Below are 20,369 nucleotides of genomic sequence, written 5' to 3' on the forward strand. Positions count from 1 at the left end.
AGGGATCATCCCCGCTAAACTGGACCCAACGGGCAGCGACGGGGGTTCAAGCTTTATGCAGCATTTACCCCGCAGAATCACGTGGCATCGCGGTATGGTCGCGATCTGGTCAACCATTTTCACCTTGAACACATACCTAGGTCTTGCCAGGTACGTTAGGTACCCAAGTATCTGGGCGATTCCAGTACCCCAAGTATCTCATGTACGTATTCAACGGGTATTCACCCTACCTATCGAATATGCCGAGGTTTCTTGCGGTCGCATGTCGCCGACGACTGGTCGATCGCATGTGGTGCACAGGCAGGCTTAGCCTCAAAACAAAGCACCAGGGTTGTTTAAACAGAGACCATGTGCCAGGACAGACCGTAGGGTTCTGCATTCATGTCTTACCGTTTTATCGAAGGCTAGTGAGTCCTTCTGACCAGGGACTGGTTTAGACGTTCGGGTACGATAACCTGACGGCTGCCTGGGCTGAGTCGATTGATCATTGGCCCTCTCTAGTACCTACCTGTATTTAGCTGGTCGTGAGTCCGACCTAGTAGCTCAGCTGAATGAGCAAGTCGTCTTCGCTTTTCGTCCCATCGTGACTTACTTGAATTCCCCGATTCATCCCCCGACTTGACTATCAACATGCTCAACAAGACGACACATCAATTCGCATTTCACGACATTCCCCTCGAGTGTGATGTCTATGACGCCGACGACTACCCGAACACCCGTCCGGTATTCCTCTTCTTCCATTCTGGTGGCCTCGTTGGAGGAGCCCGTATCTGCCTGCCCCCGTGGTTGGCGCAAGTCTGCTTCGAACGCCAATGGCCACTAATCAGCGCGAGTTATCGACTACTTCCCCAGAGTGGCGGCCAGGGGCTGCTGAAAGATGCTCTCGCGGCACACGCATTCGCGCAATCCTGGAAGGCTGAAGACAACGGCAAGAAACGCAGCGTCATCGCTGGCGGTGCATCCGCAGGTATGCTGTCTTTGCATCTTCGGCAAGAAGTCATTGGTAACTGAAGTTGCAGGGTTTTTTATGGCAAACCTCCTTGCCCATCACGCAAAGACACTGCCGGTCGCTTTACTTGGAATCACCGGGATTCCAACGTTTCGTCACCCCTTTTTCAACTCGTCTACTCTCCTCACACCAGAGCCAATCGACGACCAGGACATGGCTCCGTACATTGATAACCCAGTGGAAGTTGGATCCACCTCCCAAGCCGATAAAACCGTTTTCTTTCTTGATCGTATCTTGCCGTCTGGCCGGCAGAACGCCGATTTTGTGCAGCCTGTGGTCAAGCCAGTCATCCCACTACCTGACTCCAAGTGGTATCGTGGATGTCTGTACGACTACTTTCTTCACAGGAACAAGTTTCTCGACCTGGTAGGTGACGTTGACGCAGGCTTCGAATGGACAAAATCAAACCCAGATAAGCTGGCCGCCTGGCCGCCTACTGTTTTCATCCAGGGAGACAAAGATTATGATGTCTCAGTAGATGTTACATTATACGTAGTGAATTGCTTGGGCATTGAGAAAGCTACACTGTGGCTGGCCAACAATCAAGGTCATCTGTTTGAAGCGACCTCGTTCATAGAAGACCAAGGTCAAGGCATGGATGCTGTTCAGAAGGCTATTGCAAGCTTGGATGCATTTTTATCTCCTGAGGTAGCAAGGCTAGATAGTTGAAACCGGACCTATGGTACACACGAGACATTGGAATAGCATCTCTTATCGAGTTCGTTCCTCGAGCTGCATTTGTGGTATGCTCGTTGGTTCCATGTCAAAAGTAGTCAAAGCACGGTGTCCAGCATTCAAATGTATGGGGCTTGTAGCTGACAAGTCATGCGGTATCATTCCCTAATCACCTCCCCATGTGTGCTCTCTGGTGCCGCTTAGTTTCTGACTACCGTTCATGTGTGTACCTCACATAATGCTGGGGGACTATTGTGGCTAACTCCATTGACAAGTACTGTGGGGGAGATTCATTCAAAATTCACTTCACGACCTCCGCTAGTACTCATCACAATGGAGGCGTGTAACTACAGTCTCGGCGCCTGCCGCCGAGCTCTGTGTGAATTGCAACAACCGATGAGTTTCCCGTCCTCCACACAACGGAGGACAACTCTCGGTCCAATGACCGAGTGGTTTTCTGTGTGCATCGCTTTGCATTGCCATTCTTCAGTTGCTGTGCACTTTGATGAGCACTTAGCTGTCGCACCACGATACAATATTTGGAAAACTTCGCCCTTCAAAGGCTATCTTTTTGTTCTTTTGTCTTTTGGGTTTGTGTAGTATCAGTTCAGTCACTTGCTTGCTATCCGCAGAAATATAAGTTTATACCATCTCAACATAAGATTTACATTCGTTGCTGATCTACCAACATCATACATAACAACCAGGCTGATATTCTCCACGAAACTCAGATCCAATATCATGGATGCACATGCAGGATGTCAACCGTCGGCCAACCGGTCATAAACCTAATGTATTTGTGCAAACTCTATACGGGTGCGTATGCGACTGGTGCGCATTTGTGACAATCAAAATGGCCCGTGGATTGAAGTCTTATTTTCTTCTTTTTCTTCCGTTTCTTTTGCCAGTGATCTGACTCACCCTGATGAAAACGTTGGCGTCGAAGCAACATGGATGCGATTACCTTCTGTGAGCTAGTTGAAACTGGACAGACGAATAATCACTCTTCATTGACGTAATTATTCACGGCCATTTTAAAAGTCATTCACAGAACCCCTCCTGTCTTCGGCTTGGCTCAGCCTAAGAATCTTTAGGTAGAATCATTCTGTGAGTTGGTTAATACATGATCACACATCCCTTTTCGTCTCCAACAAAATGTTAAGCCAGATGTGACTCGCCTCTGCTCTCAGGTGAGCCTCGTGACGGTTCTGTTAGCATTTCATAGAATGGTTGTCGTTAATGTGCCTATGGTCACCGGGCCTGATCCCAGCCCGTCAAGTTCCTGGATTCCGAAGTGCGACTGATGTAAGCACGGACTTGTCCCTGTGCGCATAAACGCTGCCTTGATGGTCATTTGCTTCCCTTCATGGTCTCGTAATATGCCTAACCGTCGAATGACAGAAGCTGGGCCAGGCAAAACTCTGTCACTAGACCAGTCTAATCTGACACATGTCTGGCCGGAGCCGTTGTAGAAAGCCACGTAAAATCATGGCTCAGCTATAACCTACCCCGGGTAGTGCACGACGCAATTTTCAATCACTACCCGCCATTTTTTGCCGAAGCCTCCGGTGTGAAGCACATTGGCGTTTTGAAGTGCTGGCCGTTAGGCGTTCTTGGGGGGCTGTGCAGGAAATTGGTGGCGAAGCCTGTGTCCGACGTTCAGAAAGTGCTCAACAGACCTCATCAAGATTATGTAGATCAATATTGTGCTACATTTTGATGGCCATTTTCATTGTTGCCTAAATTCATTGCAGCTGGGGTTAAGTTGTCACCCTGTAAACGCGAAGGGTGACAATATGGACTTATAAGAAACACTGTCACGTGACGCGTCGCGTAGCACAGGGTGAAGTTGAGTGCAGATGGAATATTTTATACCATATTTGAAGTCTTGTTATTTCATATTCGCTACAATCATGACTAGAACCAAGTAATTATCGGAAGGCGTCCGTGTGTTCAGAGATTACCGGAGCTCCGTGACAGTCCGGAGCTCCGGTTACATGTCAGCATAACGCAAGGTCTGTCAGTTCAACGAAAGACTCTCAAGATATCGCAACCCACATCTACAGTCTTTAAAATTGAACATTTCTACTGAGTTTTATCCAACTCCTTTTGTTGAGCAGGGCCGGTAACTTCGGTTGCACAGAGATTCGTCCAGGCAATCGTGCGCCACGATGAAGATCCTTTGCCTCCACGGTAAAGGGACCAGCGGACGCATTTTTAAATCTCAGACTACATCGTTGCGGAGGAAACTCGAAGAGAGAGACCCAAAAACGACTTTCGAATTTGACTTTGTCGATGGACCTCAGCCCTCGGCACCGGCGCCAGACACACCGCTCTTCTACGACCCACCTCACTACGCTTTCTACGAAGGAACAGAAATAAAGGCTATTCGTGCTGCGCATGAGTGGCTGAGCCGCGTTGTCGAACAACGTGGGCCATATGATGGTGCGCTGTTGTTTTCGCAGGGCTGTGCGCTCGTGTCGAGCTACATGCTGTACCAACAGTGGTACGAGCCCGACTCACCGCCGCCCTTCAAGTTTGCCATGTTCATCTGCGGCGGTGTACCTATCACAGTCCTGAAAGATCTTGGAGTTCCAGTGTCCAAGGACGTTGAGGAGCTTGACCTCGCCACGAAGCGGCAGTTGCTGGACAAGACGACGTGCAAAATTACGCGGGATCGGTGGCAACTTACCGACTACGCGTCCGTGGTTCGCAGAGCGCAATTTGATTCCGATGATTGTTTTGGATTGAACCTCAATGTGATACCACCAGAGTTGAAGATTCGAATTCCCACTGTACATGTTTACGGACGCAAGGATCCTAGATTACCGGCCTCAGTTCAGTTGGCGGGTCTATGCGATCCGTATATTCGCAAGGTGTATGACCAAGGAGGCGGCCATGAGATACCAAGAAGCAAGGAGGTCTCGGAGGAATTAGCACTTTTAATGGAGTGGTGTGCTCATAGGGGCACTTGGCCAGGCCAGGAGGCGGCTGGTTTCTGACCAGCTTATTCATTCCTGCTTCTGCATGTGAGTGCTTCTCCGCAAATGTAGAAGATCGAAATAGAAGCGCTGTATACAGATTAATACCAATTGAGGCATGGGATTCTGTCCTCCTCAAACTTGATTGGCCACAGGACTATTAATGGCCCCTCAATATTCAGCTGGGTTACAGTGCAGAAGAGTGATATTATGTACGATGACATTGGGTCGTTTTGGGAAGCATTGACATCCGCAATGCACAACTGCGTAGCAACAAGGCGTTTGTCCTGCAAAATGAGAGCATGAGACCGTCCTTTTCTCGGATCTGAAGCCATTATGCCACTCAATCTTAGAAAATAACGCACAACTTGGCGATTCTTCATCCGCGCAGCGAAATGAAGAGCGCCAAGCAGCAGACCAAGCTCACTAAGAAACATGGCAAATTACTATTGTGGCTTTGGCATGACGTGAGGCCGCATTTGAACATTACGATAATGACTTCGAGCCGAGCAGTCAGCCTCAGCACTATGTAGTTATGCCGGAATCAGCCTTACGGCAGGTGCGTTTCACTCGGTCGGTCGATGGCACGGCCCTTAGGTTTACGATGCAATGTCCGTTTGACCGATCGAAGGCCTTGTTGGTGCATTGTAAGTATGGCACCCGGAGCCGGAAAGTGAGCAGTTCGCCGGGTGGAAATCTCCCTCGGAAGCACCCAAAGCCGCAGGATGAGACGGATGGCTCGGTATCTTTCATAACCTCAAGGCATGCACTCCGCCACGCTTGGCGCACAATGGAAGACTTGGCTACTCTCAACAAAGACTTCAGAGATGTTTTCCACCTAGCGTTTTTGAGTAAAAAAAAATCCCGCACCGCTCGATAGGTAGAATTGATGGAGAAATGGAGTTCACGTGCATGGGCAGAGTCCGGATGCAACTGAAATCGGAGTCGGACTAGTAGCGAGATGATCAAAGTGGAGCGCCTCGGAGGCCTGGGGTTCCCATCGGGCTAGCAGAGAGATCTTAGGCCCGGGGCAGAAGGTCTTCGGATCAAGGTTCGTCTGATGACCGGTCCCCAGAACCAGAATTTGCCACTGAGAAGGGGAACGTCATATCACGGGCGGAGTTAGGCTGCTGCCATGTGTGGTGGTCTCGGCGGTGTTGCCAAAGTCTTGGGGTTGCCTCATCGACAATGCTACAAGTGCAGCAAGCTGATACCAGTCAAGTCTAGCCGTGGAAGCGATCACTTGCACCCTCGGTGGGGTCGCATAGCTAACGTACAGGAGATCCCTGGGCAGCTGGGGGTTCGAGGTGTCGTCACTGTTTGGCGGCGACTTGGGAGGCGGGAGCATGATAAATGTTTCTGCTGGCCTTGGCGCGACGAAAGCCCAGTCGAGAGAGCGGCGACACCATTGGCTGGGCTTTGATTTTGAGTTGATGTCGCCCCACCGGGCGCCCTCCTGCAGGTTCTGTCGATCCCGGCCTCCTGGGTCTGTCGCCCCCGGAGAAAAGCGCCCCGGCCACGTGCGGGAGGCGAAGGGACTTTGAGTCGATATAAGACGTTTTGCGCCCCTCGGCTCCCTCTCGCGGCGACACAGCCCCCGCCGTAGTTACGCGTTGCCGTGTGCACGAGCGACGCTTCTTCCGTGGAATTGGAAATATTGCCATCATGGAGGCCGGAGATTTGGGAGCGCTCTGCGGAGGCGACAACAAAAGTCGAAGAACGACGGCGTTCCTTGTCATGGCCGCTGCCCACCAGGCGTGGCCCTGTTGCGGTGCTTGGCAGGCCGTCGCAGTTGCCGGATTGGTCCATCGCCGCATCGTGACCAGCCGCTAGCCCGCAAAAACCCACACGGTTACTGATTGCTGCATGCACAGCCTCCCTCGGCGTTTGGGTGAGGCCATCTCGACAAGAAACCATGAAACTCTTTCGCCTGTTTCGAGGCCATTTCGCTGCCGCCGGTGCGGGCATCTGGAAACATGTCCCAGTGGAGCCAAGCCGTCTGGAGTTGCAAGGTTCGGCCTCTTGAGGGAAACACGACTGGCAGGACTGGTGAATAGGCGTCCTGCCAGGCCTGGGTCGCTCTTGGGACGTTGCCAACGTCGCTCTCGTTTGCACTGCCCGTCGAGATTTTCGCACCGTAACGGCAGTAGCGTTCTAGGCGGCCCTTCTGGGCTGTAACTCACCTGCCACATGCGTAGTCCAAGGCCTTGGTATCTCCAATCTTTTTACATCGCACTGACAAGCGCCCGGTCTGATTTGTGTTCCAGGAGGACTCGCCGTATTGTTGCCCAGCCCAAGGCAGAACTGCACAGCCCCAGCAAATTTATCCTGCTCTCTTCTCGTCCTATGTATATGACAGCACACCGTTCCTCCAACTCGGAAATGCGGCATCTCATATCCTTGACTGACCATTGCCGTGCTGCCGATCAAGAACACAACTCATAGGGTTGCTCTACACTCTGCATCACTATAGTAATTCTATACCGGACGGCCGTGCTTCGTCATTCGCCAGTAACATGGCCGGCGATAGTCTAGCGCCTCCCCAACCCACACTCAGTGTGAACACGCACGTCCGCCAAAATAGCGATGGCGACGACACAATCGCACCCTCAAACTCATCAACAATATCGAATCCCTTCCTCACACCAACAAGATCAAATCCTTTTCTCACACCCAGCAACAGAAGTCGCGCCTCTAGTGTTGCGACGACAATAGATGTTCAAGATGCCTTGCGGCCAGACCCCGGCACCGAGGCCGATTTTCAAGTTGACAACAACCCATTCGCATACAGCCCTGGACAACTCGGCAAGCTCTACAACCCCAAGTCACTCCAGGCTTTCAAGGCGATAGGAGGACTGCAAGGGCTGGAACGTGGCCTGCAAACCGATCTCACCGCCGGCCTGAGCCTCGACGAAACTTCAGTGCCGGCCAGGGTCACATTCGACGAAGCTGTCTCTGGGGCAGTATCTCACTCAGAAAAAACCCCGTCCACAACCCACGCATCAGACGCCTTCGCTGACAGAATCCGGGTTTATGGAAAAAATGTCTTGCCTGCGAAGAAGGCGACCCCCCTGTGGGTGCTGATGTGGAGAGCGTACAACGACAAGGTCCTTATTCTACTCACCGTGGCCGCCGTCATTTCCCTCGCCTTGGGCTTGTATGAGACTTTCGGTGTTGAGCACAAGCCGGGCGACCCGCCCGCGGTGGACTGGATTGAGGGTCTTGCCATCTGTGTCGCCATTATCATCGTAACGCTGGTCGGTTCTTTGAATGACTGGCAGAAGGAGCGCGCATTCGTTAAACTCAACACCAAAAAGGAGGATCGCGAAATCAAAGTCATTCGTTCCGGCAAATCCTATCAGATTAGCGTGCATGACATTCTTGTCGGAGATGTTCTACACCTGGAACCCGGAGATATGATCCCGGTCGATGGAATCTTCATCGAGGGCCATGATCTCAAGTGCGACGAGTCTTCAGCCACTGGCGAGTCGGACGCAATCAAGAAGACTGGAGGACACCAGGTATTCAAAGCTTTGCAAGAGGGGCAGAAGACCAAGAACCTTGACCCATTCATCATCTCTGGTGCCAAGGTCCTCGAGGGTATGGGCACATTTGTGTCAACCTCGGTAGGCGTCAACTCGAGTTTTGGAAAGATCATGATATCTGTCCGAACCGATGCCGAGGTTACTCCATTGCAGAGAAAGCTCGAAGGCCTCGCGATTGCCATTGCTAAGCTTGGCGCAACCGCCGCCCTGACCCTTTTTACAGTTCTCTTGATACGCTTCTTGGTCAACCTTCCCAGGAATGCGGGTGCTCCCGTAGAGAAGGCTTTCGAGTTCTTGGATATCCTGATAGTCACAGTCACCATCATTGTCGTCGCCGTACCCGAGGGGCTGCCGCTCGCTGTGACGTTGGCCCTCGCTTTCGCCACCACTCGCTTGGTCAAAAAGAATAATCTTGTCCGCGTCCTCCGCTCTTGCGAGACCATGGGAAACGCCACGACCATTTGCTCGGACAAGACTGGTACTCTTACAACCAACAAGATGACAGTAGTAGCGGGCACTTTCGGCACGTCAAGTTTTGCCAAGTCCGAAGGTGATGAGTCCGGGGCGCAGACCGTGTCGCAGTGGGCATCCGGTCTTTCAAGCGCTGCCAAGGAGCGGATCATTCAATCTATTGCCATCAACTCAACAGCATTTGAAGGCGTGGAGGACGGTCAAGCGGGCTTCATTGGCTCAAAAACGGAAACAGCCTTGCTGCAGTTGGCTAAGGATCATTTGGGCATGCAACCGCTATCCGAGGTTCGCGCCAATGAGCAAGTCGTGCAAATGATGCCCTTCGACTCCGGTAAGAAATGCATGGGCGCAGTTATCAAGGCTCCCTCGGGTGGCTATCGCCTATTGGTCAAAGGCGCTTCGGAAATCCTGCTCGGCTACTGCGCCTCAAAGGCAGACAGCCGCGACATGAGCGAGGCGGATTTAACTCCCTCCGATCAGAAGGCTCTCCGTACCACCATTGATTCGTACGCCAAGAAGTCGCTTCGTACCATTGGCTTGGTCTACCGCGATTACCCCGAGTGGCCACCAGCTGGCGTTGAATCAGAGAACGGCAATGTCCAGCTCGCTGATGTTCTTCACGACCTTGTCTTCCTTGGGCTCGTTGGAATTCAAGATCCTGTACGCCCGGGCGTACCGGAGGCAGTGAAAAAGGCTCAGCATGCAGGCGTGGTTGTTCGCATGGTCACTGGTGACAATGCTGTGACTGCGCAAGCTATTGCAACTGAGTGTGGCATCTACACGGATGGCATCATCATGGAGGGTCCGGTCTTCCGAACGCTGAGTGACGATGATATGAATGAGATTCTCCCTAAGCTTCAAGTCCTTGCTCGCTCCTCTCCAGAGGACAAGCGCGTTCTTGTTACTCGCCTCAAGGCCCTTGGCGAGACCGTCGCAGTTACGGGAGACGGTACCAACGATGCACCTGCGCTGAAGGCAGCTGATGTTGGATTTTCCATGGGTATCGCTGGTACTGAAGTCGCAAAGGAAGCGTCTGCGATTGTCCTAATGGATGACAATTTTGCTTCGATTATTGAGGCCTTGAAATGGGGACGGGCTGTCAATGATGCTGTTCAAAAGTTCCTCCAGGTAAGATTGGAGTCTATCCCAGATGTCTGGATTTTCAACTGACTCGATCTAGTTCCAAATCACTGTCAACATCACGGCTGTGCTGATTGCCTTTATCAGCGCCGTTTCTACAGGAACTTCAGTCTTGACTGCAGTACAGCTGCTTTGGGTCAACTTGATCATGGACACTTTCGCAGCCCTCGCACTTGCGACAGACCCACCAACTGACAAGATCCTTGACCGACCCCCGCAGCCCAAGAGCGCGCCTTTGATCACCACCAACATGTGGAAGATGATCATCGGCCAATCTATTCTCCAGCTTGTCGTCACTCTAACCCTCTACTACGCCGGGCCCAAGATCTTCGGATTCGACAGCCCTGTCACGAAGGAGCAATCATTCCGACTCAGCACCATGGTTTTCAACACATTCGTCTGGATGCAAATCTTCAACGAGTTCAACAACCGCCGCTTGGATAACAAGTTCAACATCCTTGAGGGCGTCCATCGCAACAAGTTCTTCATTGGTATTAACTTCATCATGGTTGGAGCTCAAGTTGGAATTGTGTTCGGAGGCTATGATGCGTTCTCAGTCCGACCTCTCGATGGCCCGAGTTGGGCTATCTGTGTTGTCCTGGCCGCACTGTCCCTGCCCTGGGCAGTTTGCGTCCGTCTGTTCCCAGATCCGTGGTTTGCCAGAATTGCCAAGATCGTTGGAACCCCGGTGGCTGTGGCGTACCGTGCCTCGGGCCGCTTTTTCTCGAGAGTTGGAAGACCTATCAAAAAGATGTTCGGCAGAGGCAAGTCCAAGGATGCCAACCAACCGGAGCAGGAGGAGAATCTGGGGGCAGTGGATACTGCGCAAGGTGCCCCAGAGGTACTTGTGTCCGGGCCAGCGGCCCCCGTTATCAACATAGAAGACGTAGAGAAGGGTCACTCGTAGTGTGCCGCTTTGGTATCTACACATACACCTGTACAAATAGTCATAGTATGAATAATCATGAAGCAATGCAGCCAAATTTTGGCATGATCTGATCATAGTACACGCAGAATTCTACACAGTCGAAGCAAATACTGATACGCCGAGCAAGTGAACTGCGGCCCAACAGACCAACTCGACTACACACACTTTACCGTATGCTCCCAGCGAAACCGCCTCATTGAGAAAGCTAAGGTCTATAGCACACCTTGGAGCCCGGAGCTTTAAGTCCACCAGGTTGTGGTCTTGATCACGTGCTAGCGAAACGCTAAATTGGGTAGGCACCTCCACATTAGCCGTCTGAAGCGCGAAGTCGACTTCCTTTCCCAATCCTCTCCGCCATCGTTGGTTCCGTTTCGATGAGTTCTCCAGCGCAGCACGCAGGCCCATTAGCGGTACGCCAAGCTTGCAGTAGATCCCTTGACACAGTCCTAACATTTGCAGTGTGATGCATGTCGGGTGAAGAAGCACAAGGTTCGCCGCTGCACGCCCAGGGCTCGCACTTAGACTGAAATACTGAATGGGCCAAACAGTGTTCTAGAGAGCGTCCGGCATGCAGCGCCTGCGTCCAGAACCGCCGGCCATGCCACTATAGCGGGCGGGTGACTCGGTCGCCATTGACCCGGGTGTAAGACTGTTCAGCCAGCGGAGAAACTCTATGCTGAAACGATCCCAGGTACCTTACGAGTGTGGAGAATCGTCTTAGGAAGCTTGAGGGCCTGTTCACGAAGCTGCTTCCCGATGTCAACCTGGAAGAAGCACTAGCCTCGGCGCATTCAGACACCTCATCAAGTCCTCTACCTAGCACTTATCAATCAAAAAGCCCTATTTTCAATCCTGCCAGGTCACCAGAGACCATCAATCATGGCACCGGAAGCAAAATATCCGAAGCCGTACCTCAGGAGTCTGACGGCTTTGACTGGCAAGAGGACTCCAGCGAACTTGCGGATGGTATGGCCGCGTTGTCTGTCGAGCCGAGGGGAACTGGCTACTTAGGTAGGCATTTCTAACCATAACGTCCGAATAATGCTTAGATTTTCCCAGGTTCGACTGCTGGTGTCTTCTTCCTGCGCTCCTTGATACTATGGACGGGTCGATCCACACTGGGAGCTTCTTCTCATGGCCCCCTTGCCGCATCACCCAGATCTGGGGAACAAAACAGTTTGGCAGTTACAGCACTTGAGTCGTTGGTCTCCCGACAAGTGATGGCTAGCCTTATTGACTCCTACTTTGCTGTGTATCATGTCTCATACCCTTTTGTTCACGAGGCAACATTTAGGGCCCAGTTTCACGAAGTCATACCTCGACCGTCGTCTCGATCATGGCAAATGCTGCTCTCTACTGTGCTTGCTCTCGGTGCATGGTGTATGAGCCATCCGAGTGAAGAATTGCATGATGACCTTTATCACCATGCCTTGGCTCTTGGCGAGGGTACATCCACGTTCGAAAGTGGAAACCTGACGTTTGTGCAAGCACTTATACTTCTGAGCAATCTCAGCCAGAAACGAAATAAACCAAACACAGGCTCAAATTTTCTTGGTTTAGCCGTCCGAATGGCCCTTAGTCTGGGCTTACATCGTGAGCTTCCTGACTGGGATATCAGCCTGCTTCAGCGCGAACAAAGAAGGCGAGTCTGGTGGGGTTTGTATATGTTCGACAGTGGTGCTTCAACCACATTCGGTAGACCTATCCTACTGCCAGGGCTCGAATCCATGGATGTCCGTCCAGTATTGAACATCCACGACGAAGTGAGTCCCCTCACTCGATAAAGTGGGTATGACTAATTGTGAATAGCTGTTGACACCTAGGTCCACGGTCCTCCCAGTCGAGCCTACAACGCCGACAATCTACTCGGGACTGCAAGCGCAAAGCAGCTTCCACGTCCACACAAACCATATATCAAACCGCCTCCTGAGTGCAACCGGAATTTCTAAAGAAGAGGCTCTTTCACTCAATGAAACACTAGATTTATGGTCAAAGACAGTGCCTCCTTATTTCCAGCTCTCGCAGGAACCAGTGTCTCAGGAGCAATGGTACTTGTTTGCTAGATCAAAACTTTGGTGGCGCTTCTGGAATTTAAGAATTATCATGTTCTTGCAAGTCCTCTTGGGACGTTCAATGGGTGGTAATTCCATCTCTTTCCGTTCTGCTACCCAGGGACTTGATGAGACTTGCAGAAAGATCTGCGTTGAGGCTGCCCATCTGAGTATTGCGACAATTCATGGATATCTCAGCCAAGTGGTTCCTTCTAGAATAGAAAGTTGGTACTCAGTGTAAGTCTGGCCCTTGGCCCCGCTGACCCATTTCAAACCTAACCACGACCAGATTCTTCATCTTTCATGCCTCTCTGGTGATGGTTCTGGCTATCCTGGGAGATGATGGTTCTTCCCCCGATCTATCATCATGGCAAGCAGACATCGAAACGGTTCGACATGTTCTTCGACACCTGTTGGTGGATAATCGATTGGCTGAACGGTGCGCCGATATACTTGACCGCATTCACCAAGCCGAGCCGAATTTTGGCGTTGATTCCATGGAGTTCATGGAACCTGCCTCGTTCGACTTTTCCCACTGGCCTACAGGTGACGGCGATATACTAGAATCCTTTGGCTGGTTAAATCCTGGTCAAGGGCTATAGATTTCTGTCTCGTCGCTTTATAGACAGACGGCTAGTTAATAATCCGAACGTCGGGCTCAAGGAGGTGGGCTCTAATCAAGTCTCCGTTCGGAATATCGTTGTCCTCTGCTCGGATCATTGCCGCCTCTCTACTCGTCTCGATGCCAGCTGCGAGATGCCTCGCAACCAGCCGCTCTTTCGCGACATCGCGTGAGACATCAACAAACCACCTGCATACCATTAGCGACGTCATTTTCCACAGAAGGCGACGGATAGGCACCTCTCATCCACTGATGATGCAATTTTGCTCCAAGGGGCTTTGTCGAGAAGCGTGTAGTTCCCTTCAATTATCACAACCCTGCTTTGCGACGAAATTTGTATGTCCTCAGCGATTGGATCTTGAACTGCATGATCGAAACTGGGTGCGGCAATGAAGGTTTCCGCCGCTTTGTTCCCCGTAACTGGCAATGCCTTAAGTTCCCTTATTTTATCTATAAGGCGAGAAACGTCGAAGGTGAACGGTGCACCGCGTTTCCGGAACGCCATGGAAGGGTCGTCAAATGTGCTTAACATGGCTTTAGAATGGTGGAAGCCATCCTATTTGTTGTTGGCGGCTGTGCACGAGAGAATGGCCTGTAGTTGCTTACCATAGGCATTACGAAGATATCGTTTATCCCCTTTTGCTTCAAGGCTGATATCAACGCGCTGGAAACAGTGGACTTTCCTGAGCCCGGAACGCCTGCGAGTGCAACAAGCAGTCTTTGCTGAGGGCACAGCTTTTGCTTCGCGAGTAGAGACTCGACCCTTGAACACAGAAGATGTATGGTTTCGTCAAGACCGAGTCCTTGAACAGACCCCATCGTCAAAGAAAGATACTGGTAAACACGATACGCTGGGGGCGATGCTTTTGCTTCCTAGTGCGGACTCCGGAGTGAACCCATCTGGTAACGGTCTCAATCCTCGGATGGGAATACTGGTCCCACATATGTAAACCTGCCAGCCACCGTCTACGGACCGCTGTGTCCCGGCAACGCAATACTAGGCGTGGAGCGATTCCCCGAAGTAGAACAAAATGATCGGCAGATTAGAGTATGTGGGTGGACCTGCATCCCCGCCGCGTCTCGAGGTCTGGTGGAGACATGCACAAGAAGCGGATCGCTTTGACTCAATTATACCCATCTGATTGGCACGGACGACTGCAGTCCGGGCGAACTCCACGAAATCCTCCTGGCCGGCAAAGTGGCTCGACGTTTAGTTCCCCGTGGGGTTCGGACCATGAGACTTGACAGCCGATGCGGCTTTATTTAGTAGTCACATATTCCCCGTCCGGCGAGCACGGCAACAACTACGCGCAGTCATTGAGTTAGCACCAGGTTCGTCAAAATACAATGACGACACAACAGCCCACTGGCCAGGCGGCCAATGCCACTCGCAAGGGTGTGTGGCGTGAGCTGAGGGAAAATCCTTATATATTGGGACTGTCAACAGTAAGTAGCGTCCAGCACTGTTAACGGCCCGTCTGCTAACGCCGCTACAGTTTGCATCTCTGGGTGGTTTTCTCTTCGGCTATGATCAAGGCGTGGTTTCTGGAGTCTTGACCATGGAATCCTTTGCCGCAAAATTCCCACGAGTGTACCTTGACAGCAGCTTCAAGGGCTGGTTCGTTTCGACGCTTCTGCTGGCTGCTTGGTTTGGGTCTCTGATCAACGGCCCACTAGCGGACCGTTTTGGTAGAAAGGGATCAATGCTCATGGCTGTGGTGATCTTCCTTCTTGGCTCCGCTCTGCAAGCTGGAGCGAGTGATATCCCAACGGTCTTTGCTGGTATGTCCTCTCGGCCGTTTCTTCCTCGCCCAGGAGGCTAACTGTAGCCCAGGTCGTGCCGTTGCTGGTCTATCGGTTGGAATGCTGACCATGATTGTTCCAATGTACATGTCAGGTGAGTTGTTTGGCTTCAACTTAGAGTGCTGATAAATAAACTTGCTGACTCTCATGCCCAGAGGTCTCCACACCCGGCATTCGAGGTACACTTGTAGTTCTGCAGCAATGTATGTCTCTATTTCTATACGATAGTATATCCTATTGACTCAAACACTAGTGAGCATAACTCTGGGAATTCTTATTAGCTATTGGCTAGAGTACGGCACTCAGTACATTGGAGGCACCCGATGCAACCCCGACTTACCATATGCCGGAGATTCGTTCAACCCAACCACCGACGTTGGCCCCAACGGATGCACAGGGCAATCCGACGCTGCATGGCGGGTTCCATTCGCGCTTCAAATGGTGCCTGCACTAGTTCTGGGTATTGGAATGTTGTTCTTCCCAGAGTCCCCACGTTACTTTTTGATGCGGCGTAATGAGGAGAAGGCGCTTTCTGCTTTGGCTAGATTGCGTCGCGTTCACCCTGATTCAGATATCCTGCGCCAGGAATACCTTGCCATCAAGACCGAGGTTCTCTTCGACGAATCAATTGCCCGGGATAAGTTTCCCGGAAAGAGTGGTATTTCGTTATGGGTTTCCCAGTATTCATCGCTCTTCTCCACATGGCCATCCCTGAAAAGGCTTATTTTGGGGTGCCTTATCATGTTTTTCCAACAAGTATGAGTTTACATTCCCGATAAACGTTAACTGTACTAAGTCCTCTTACTTTCTAGTTCATGGGTTGCAATGCGATTATCTACTATGCACCAACAATGTTTGGCCAGCTTGGACTCTCTGGCAAGACATCTGGACTGTTAGCAACGGGGGTGTATGGCATCGTCAACACTCTGTCAACACTGCCGGCCCTCTTTCTAATCGACAAGGTTGGACGGCGACCACTACTAATGTGTGGAGCGGCTGGTACCTTTATCTCCCTCGTCATTGTTGGCGGTATTATTGGTGGGTACGGCTCGACATTGGCATCTCACTCCTCTGCGGGGTGGGCCGGCATCGCCTTCGTCTACATTTACGATATCAACTTCTCATATTCATTCGCACCAATCGGATGGGTTCTGCCCTCTGAGATATTTAATCTGGGCAACCGTTCGAAAGCGATGGCAATCACCACTTCGGCGACATGGATGTGCAATTTCATCATCGGCCTAGTCACTCCGGACATGCTCGACAAGATTGGCTGGGGCACGTATATCTTTTTTGCAGCGTTCTGCTTAATGGCTTTCGTTTTCACGTACTTTTTTGTCCCTGAGACAAAAGACAAGAGTCTTGAGGACATGGATGTGGTATTTGGGGATACGGCAGCGCATGAAGAGAAGACAAGGCTGTTTGACATCGCCGCGTCGGTGGGTCTTACAGATGCCCTTCCTAGCGAAAAGGTGGACGCCAACCGGGTGGCGGCAGACGAAGTTGAATAACAGCAATGGTGAGAAATATGCTTACGAGATATTACGGCAGACTTGTCCAGACGGCAAGACAGAGTTTGGTCTCTCTCACTTTGGTTGCAATCAATTTAAGAACATAGCCGTGTCGAATGGTTATGACTGGTAACGGTCTAGGCCAATGAGAGCCGGTTTTGTTCATTCTGGTAGTCACTGTGCACACACCCATGGACTACTAATGGGTGATTTGGTCCTGCCAACTTGCACGAATTGACTAATGCATATCGGCGAGCGAGTTGAAGTAGCAAGAGAACGACGGCCAGAACATCGCACTCTCACGTCGTGCTTGGCTCTACAAATCCATAGAATCATGGCCTGATTGCTGAAACTCACCGACATACTGCAGCTTGCACAGCATTACATTGCATTGGATTATTGTTTCTGTCTGCATTGAAGACTCGGAATGCAACACCGGTCTGAGATGCCAAAGCGATGAACCCAGCCAACGTACAATTGACCTCAGTGGCCTCGGCTAGTGTGTGGTGTCGATATGTCAACTGAAGGCTCTCGGACGAGAATTGCTTGTGATGGGCAGCCCTGGGAAGCACGTGCAGCTTGTGGTTCCCAACTTATGATTCTAGAGCGTGCACAGATTCAATGGAGGCCGGTCGATTGCAGATCATCCATCGCGAACTCTGAATCATGAATCATGAATCATGACGTATATTTCCCAATTGCGGGGCGGCTCTGTGCTTGTTCCTGGCCTAATGGGGTATCATCCCGGCAGCCGGCGAATTGGGAACCGCAATTGGGAAGGGTCCACCTCGCCGCCGGCTCAACTTGGCAACACATTGGCAGACGTCTACACAAATCAGATGTTTTCATCGCTACGGTCTTCGGATGAGTTTGAATGCCGAGGGCCCAACTTGAGGCTCTGAGTTGTCATGGGGCAGTGTCTGTTACTCGAGTGAATATAGCTGCTGTTCTATATAAGTGACATGTTACCCGTAATTTGAAACCCATCTCACTGGAAGACTACGTTCATGCGAACCAGAATACGCAAGTACGCCAAGAAAAGCCAGGATCAAAGAAATACGACCATGCAATTACACGGCCTTTTGATTTCAACCCTAGCGGTCGTTGCGGCCAGCAGGCCCAATAGCCGCAGCGTCCAAAGCCGGCAGTCTCCCAGTTTGAATGTGACATCAGCGGTCTACGATGGCGCTTGTTTCTACCCGGCAGCCGGTGCTGACTTCCCGGATGATCTGTCCGAGTACTTGGGCCGATGGTATCAAGTCGCCGGCACACCAGCACTCTTCACATTGGGCTGCTCGTGCATCTTCGCCGAGTACGGCCTCAACGATGACGGGACTGTCAGCGTGCACAATGGATGCCAGCTTGGTGGCCTTGAAAACTCCATCGAGGGATCTGCTGCACCTGTTGACACTGCTTACGCCGCCAAGGGCGCTTTCCAAGTCAGCTTCCCCAGCGTGCCTGGTGGCGGCGTGACCTGCCCGGGCCCGAACTACATTGTACAGAGTAAGTTTCCCAGGTGTTGGAAGATTCTCCGTCGCGATATCGTACGTGGGACTAACAAAGCTGCAGAGTATGACCCTCATTGGGCAATCGTCCAGTCTCCGTCGTTTGAGACCTTGTTTCTGTTGAGTCGGGAACAGCATCCTACCGATGCAGATATCAATGTACGTCCTGAATATTGCAAGCGCGCCCGAGAATTCGAGATGCTAACTCAATGCATAGGCATGGCTCGACGAGGCTGGCAAGTTAGGCACAAACTTGAGTAAAGTGCAAAAGGTCAGTCAGGAAAACTGCTTGTTCACCTAAGCGAGGCGGCATTTCAAACTCCAAGGGTGGCTCAAGGGTTTCTCTTGCAAGTAATATTGCATACGGATGATGTCTATCAGGCATAGAGTCCGCTAGAAATTCAGATTTTGGGTACCAAAAATGGAGGCACGCATGCGTAATGTCAGGTCTAAAAACAAGAGACAGTCACATAGGTTATTATCACTAAACTCGTAAAACTGTTAAAAGTGGTTTTTAACTTATTTAATTTAACAAATTTAACAAATTCAACATTATAAATAAAGACACGTATACTAACTCTGAAGCCTAAGCGTATAACATATTTTTATAAGTTTTTATAACACAACTCGTAACAGCCCTTATAAGCGCTTTACAGCTTTACGACTATGGTAAGTAGGGAAACAATGCAAATCGTATTTGCGGACTAAGTCACCTTTGTTGTGATAGTGGGCCAGTCACTTACGAGTTCACCAGCCACTCTACTTACCACATATATATCTACACACAAGTGTACCACTCCGTACTATTCCTTCTAGTTAATTATCAATCCATTCCATCCATACCATCCCTCATATCTTGACAACCCGATCCCGACACATCTCTGTGCGACGAGCCCGCTCACTCTCAAAGGGTCTATTCTAGAAACTGGTATAGAGCCCATCACTCGCTATTGGGCCTGCCCGACTGTCGGGACACCAGTATCAAAAAAAAAAAAAAAATTCACCTAGCCCCTAACCACATATACCACTCACTACATGGTACTAGCACAAGCAGAACCAGTGCCTGCACTGTGAAGTCACCAGAAAGATGGAGAACCTGTTACGTAGGGAGCCAAGTGCAGATAGCTGCAATATCAACGAGCGACTCAGGCAACGTTGTTTAGAGTATGGCATATACGTAACGGGAAGATCTAGATTTCGATAAGAGCAAGCTGCCTAGAGGAGAATCCTCGGGGACACACGGAAGTCTACCTTGCCTGCCAGACACCAGATTGTCCTAACCATGTTTTCGCCAAGGGGCTACTATGAAACCCAAGAGTCAACATCACCTTAGCTGCAATTAGTCTCACATAAAATAACCCTTTCTGCAGGCTAACTCATATATGTGAGTGTATGCAGTTCCTGATTGAACGGTCTCAAATTTAATAATGATTTGTCTTACCTCTTTTCCAAAGCGGTCGTTATTATTACGCTTCGTTTCCGTCTGTCGATGATAGATTACTTGGCGCCAGCTCAATCCTGATTCAAGAACTGGAGATTCCGCTTATTCAGGGCAGATTTTATGCCGTCTCGTACAATCGCAACTTTTCCAGCGTTGGGTTTTGCTTATTTTACAGCGATGTTGGCTCAGATCCAGTATACGGACAAATTATTGAATCATTTTCCCCGAACACTGAGAACTTTAACACGGCAAGTTTTACTTTTCAACTTCGCCCTATATATAACTTCACGCACATCAGATCTCAAACACGGTGTGGCTTTGGGGGTGGTGAAACCCTGATGTTGGATTTCGATAACGTTCTTTCGGATGAAACCAAGGAAGTATAACAGTAATTTCCACGCCAAAGGCTATTATAGCAGAGAATCTCCTATTATTCTCGTCTACCACATTCCGCCCATTCGTTTTCCCCGTCTTGATCGTTTCGGCTCGAGGGAACAATAATCATTCCCTGAGCACAATGTGCTGCCGAGGCCGCTATCCGTTGGTTCGAAACGTGGATGTTCTATTCCCAAGTGATAGGAATACAGTTTTCGTTGTCCTTAAGGGTAGAAATGTTGCGGACCAGCGGCGCATACATGGTTGTTCCCTCAGTTACTAGCAATCCGTCTCCTCGACACATCTGCTCCT

General features: G+C 50.8%; 7 protein-coding genes across 7 annotated transcripts; 6 read left to right on the plus strand and 1 right to left on the minus strand.

The window, feature by feature from the left end:
* Positions 1-630: 630 nt before the first annotated feature.
* JN550_002124 (uncharacterized protein) lies at positions 631-1,678 on the plus strand (the record flags this gene model as incomplete). Its single annotated transcript, XM_049313385.1, has 2 exons — positions 631-967; positions 1,020-1,678. 2 exons carry the CDS (start codon positions 631-633, stop codon positions 1,676-1,678), a joined length of 996 nt encoding a protein of 331 aa, XP_049176185.1.
* Positions 1,679-3,855: 2,177 nt separating this feature from the next.
* JN550_002125 (uncharacterized protein) lies at positions 3,856-4,686 on the plus strand (the record flags this gene model as incomplete). The annotated part of the gene is made up of 1 exon (XM_049313386.1): positions 3,856-4,686. One exon carries the CDS (start codon positions 3,856-3,858, stop codon positions 4,684-4,686), a length of 831 nt encoding a protein of 276 aa, XP_049176186.1.
* Positions 4,687-5,770: 1,084 nt separating this feature from the next.
* Positions 5,771-6,474, minus strand: JN550_002126 (uncharacterized protein; the record flags this gene model as incomplete). The annotated part of the gene is made up of 2 exons (XM_049313387.1): positions 5,771-6,153; positions 6,276-6,474. 2 exons carry the CDS (start codon positions 6,472-6,474, stop codon positions 5,771-5,773), a joined length of 582 nt encoding a protein of 193 aa, XP_049176187.1.
* Positions 6,475-7,181: 707 nt separating this feature from the next.
* On the plus strand, positions 7,182-10,728 carry JN550_002127 (uncharacterized protein; the record flags this gene model as incomplete). The annotated part of the gene is made up of 2 exons (XM_049313388.1): positions 7,182-9,809; positions 9,862-10,728. The coding sequence occupies 2 exons, from the start codon at positions 7,182-7,184 to the stop codon at positions 10,726-10,728; spliced, it is 3,495 nt and encodes a 1,164-aa protein (XP_049176188.1).
* Positions 10,729-11,123: 395 nt separating this feature from the next.
* On the plus strand, positions 11,124-13,402 carry JN550_002128 (uncharacterized protein; the record flags this gene model as incomplete). The annotated part of the gene is made up of 7 exons (XM_049313389.1): positions 11,124-11,159; positions 11,209-11,238; positions 11,298-11,392; positions 11,441-11,760; positions 11,809-12,512; positions 12,559-13,037; positions 13,090-13,402. 7 exons carry the CDS (start codon positions 11,124-11,126, stop codon positions 13,400-13,402), a joined length of 1,977 nt encoding a protein of 658 aa, XP_049176189.1.
* Positions 13,403-14,769: 1,367 nt separating this feature from the next.
* JN550_002129 (uncharacterized protein) lies at positions 14,770-16,736 on the plus strand (the record flags this gene model as incomplete). The annotated part of the gene is made up of 6 exons (XM_049313390.1): positions 14,770-14,868; positions 14,919-15,204; positions 15,257-15,319; positions 15,381-15,428; positions 15,479-15,981; positions 16,038-16,736. The coding sequence occupies 6 exons, from the start codon at positions 14,770-14,772 to the stop codon at positions 16,734-16,736; spliced, it is 1,698 nt and encodes a 565-aa protein (XP_049176190.1).
* A 1,064-nt stretch (positions 16,737-17,800) lies between these two features.
* JN550_002130 (uncharacterized protein) lies at positions 17,801-18,542 on the plus strand (the record flags this gene model as incomplete). The annotated part of the gene is made up of 3 exons (XM_049313391.1): positions 17,801-18,239; positions 18,306-18,400; positions 18,459-18,542. 3 exons carry the CDS (start codon positions 17,801-17,803, stop codon positions 18,540-18,542), a joined length of 618 nt encoding a protein of 205 aa, XP_049176191.1.
* Between the last annotated feature and the right edge of the window lie 1,827 nt (positions 18,543-20,369).

This window comes from Neoarthrinium moseri (assembly GCF_022829205.1).
Source record: "Neoarthrinium moseri strain CBS 164.80 chromosome Unknown scaffold4_Wmoseri_CBS_16480, whole genome shotgun sequence".
NCBI classification, from domain to species: domain Eukaryota; kingdom Fungi; phylum Ascomycota; class Sordariomycetes; order Amphisphaeriales; family Apiosporaceae; genus Neoarthrinium; species Neoarthrinium moseri.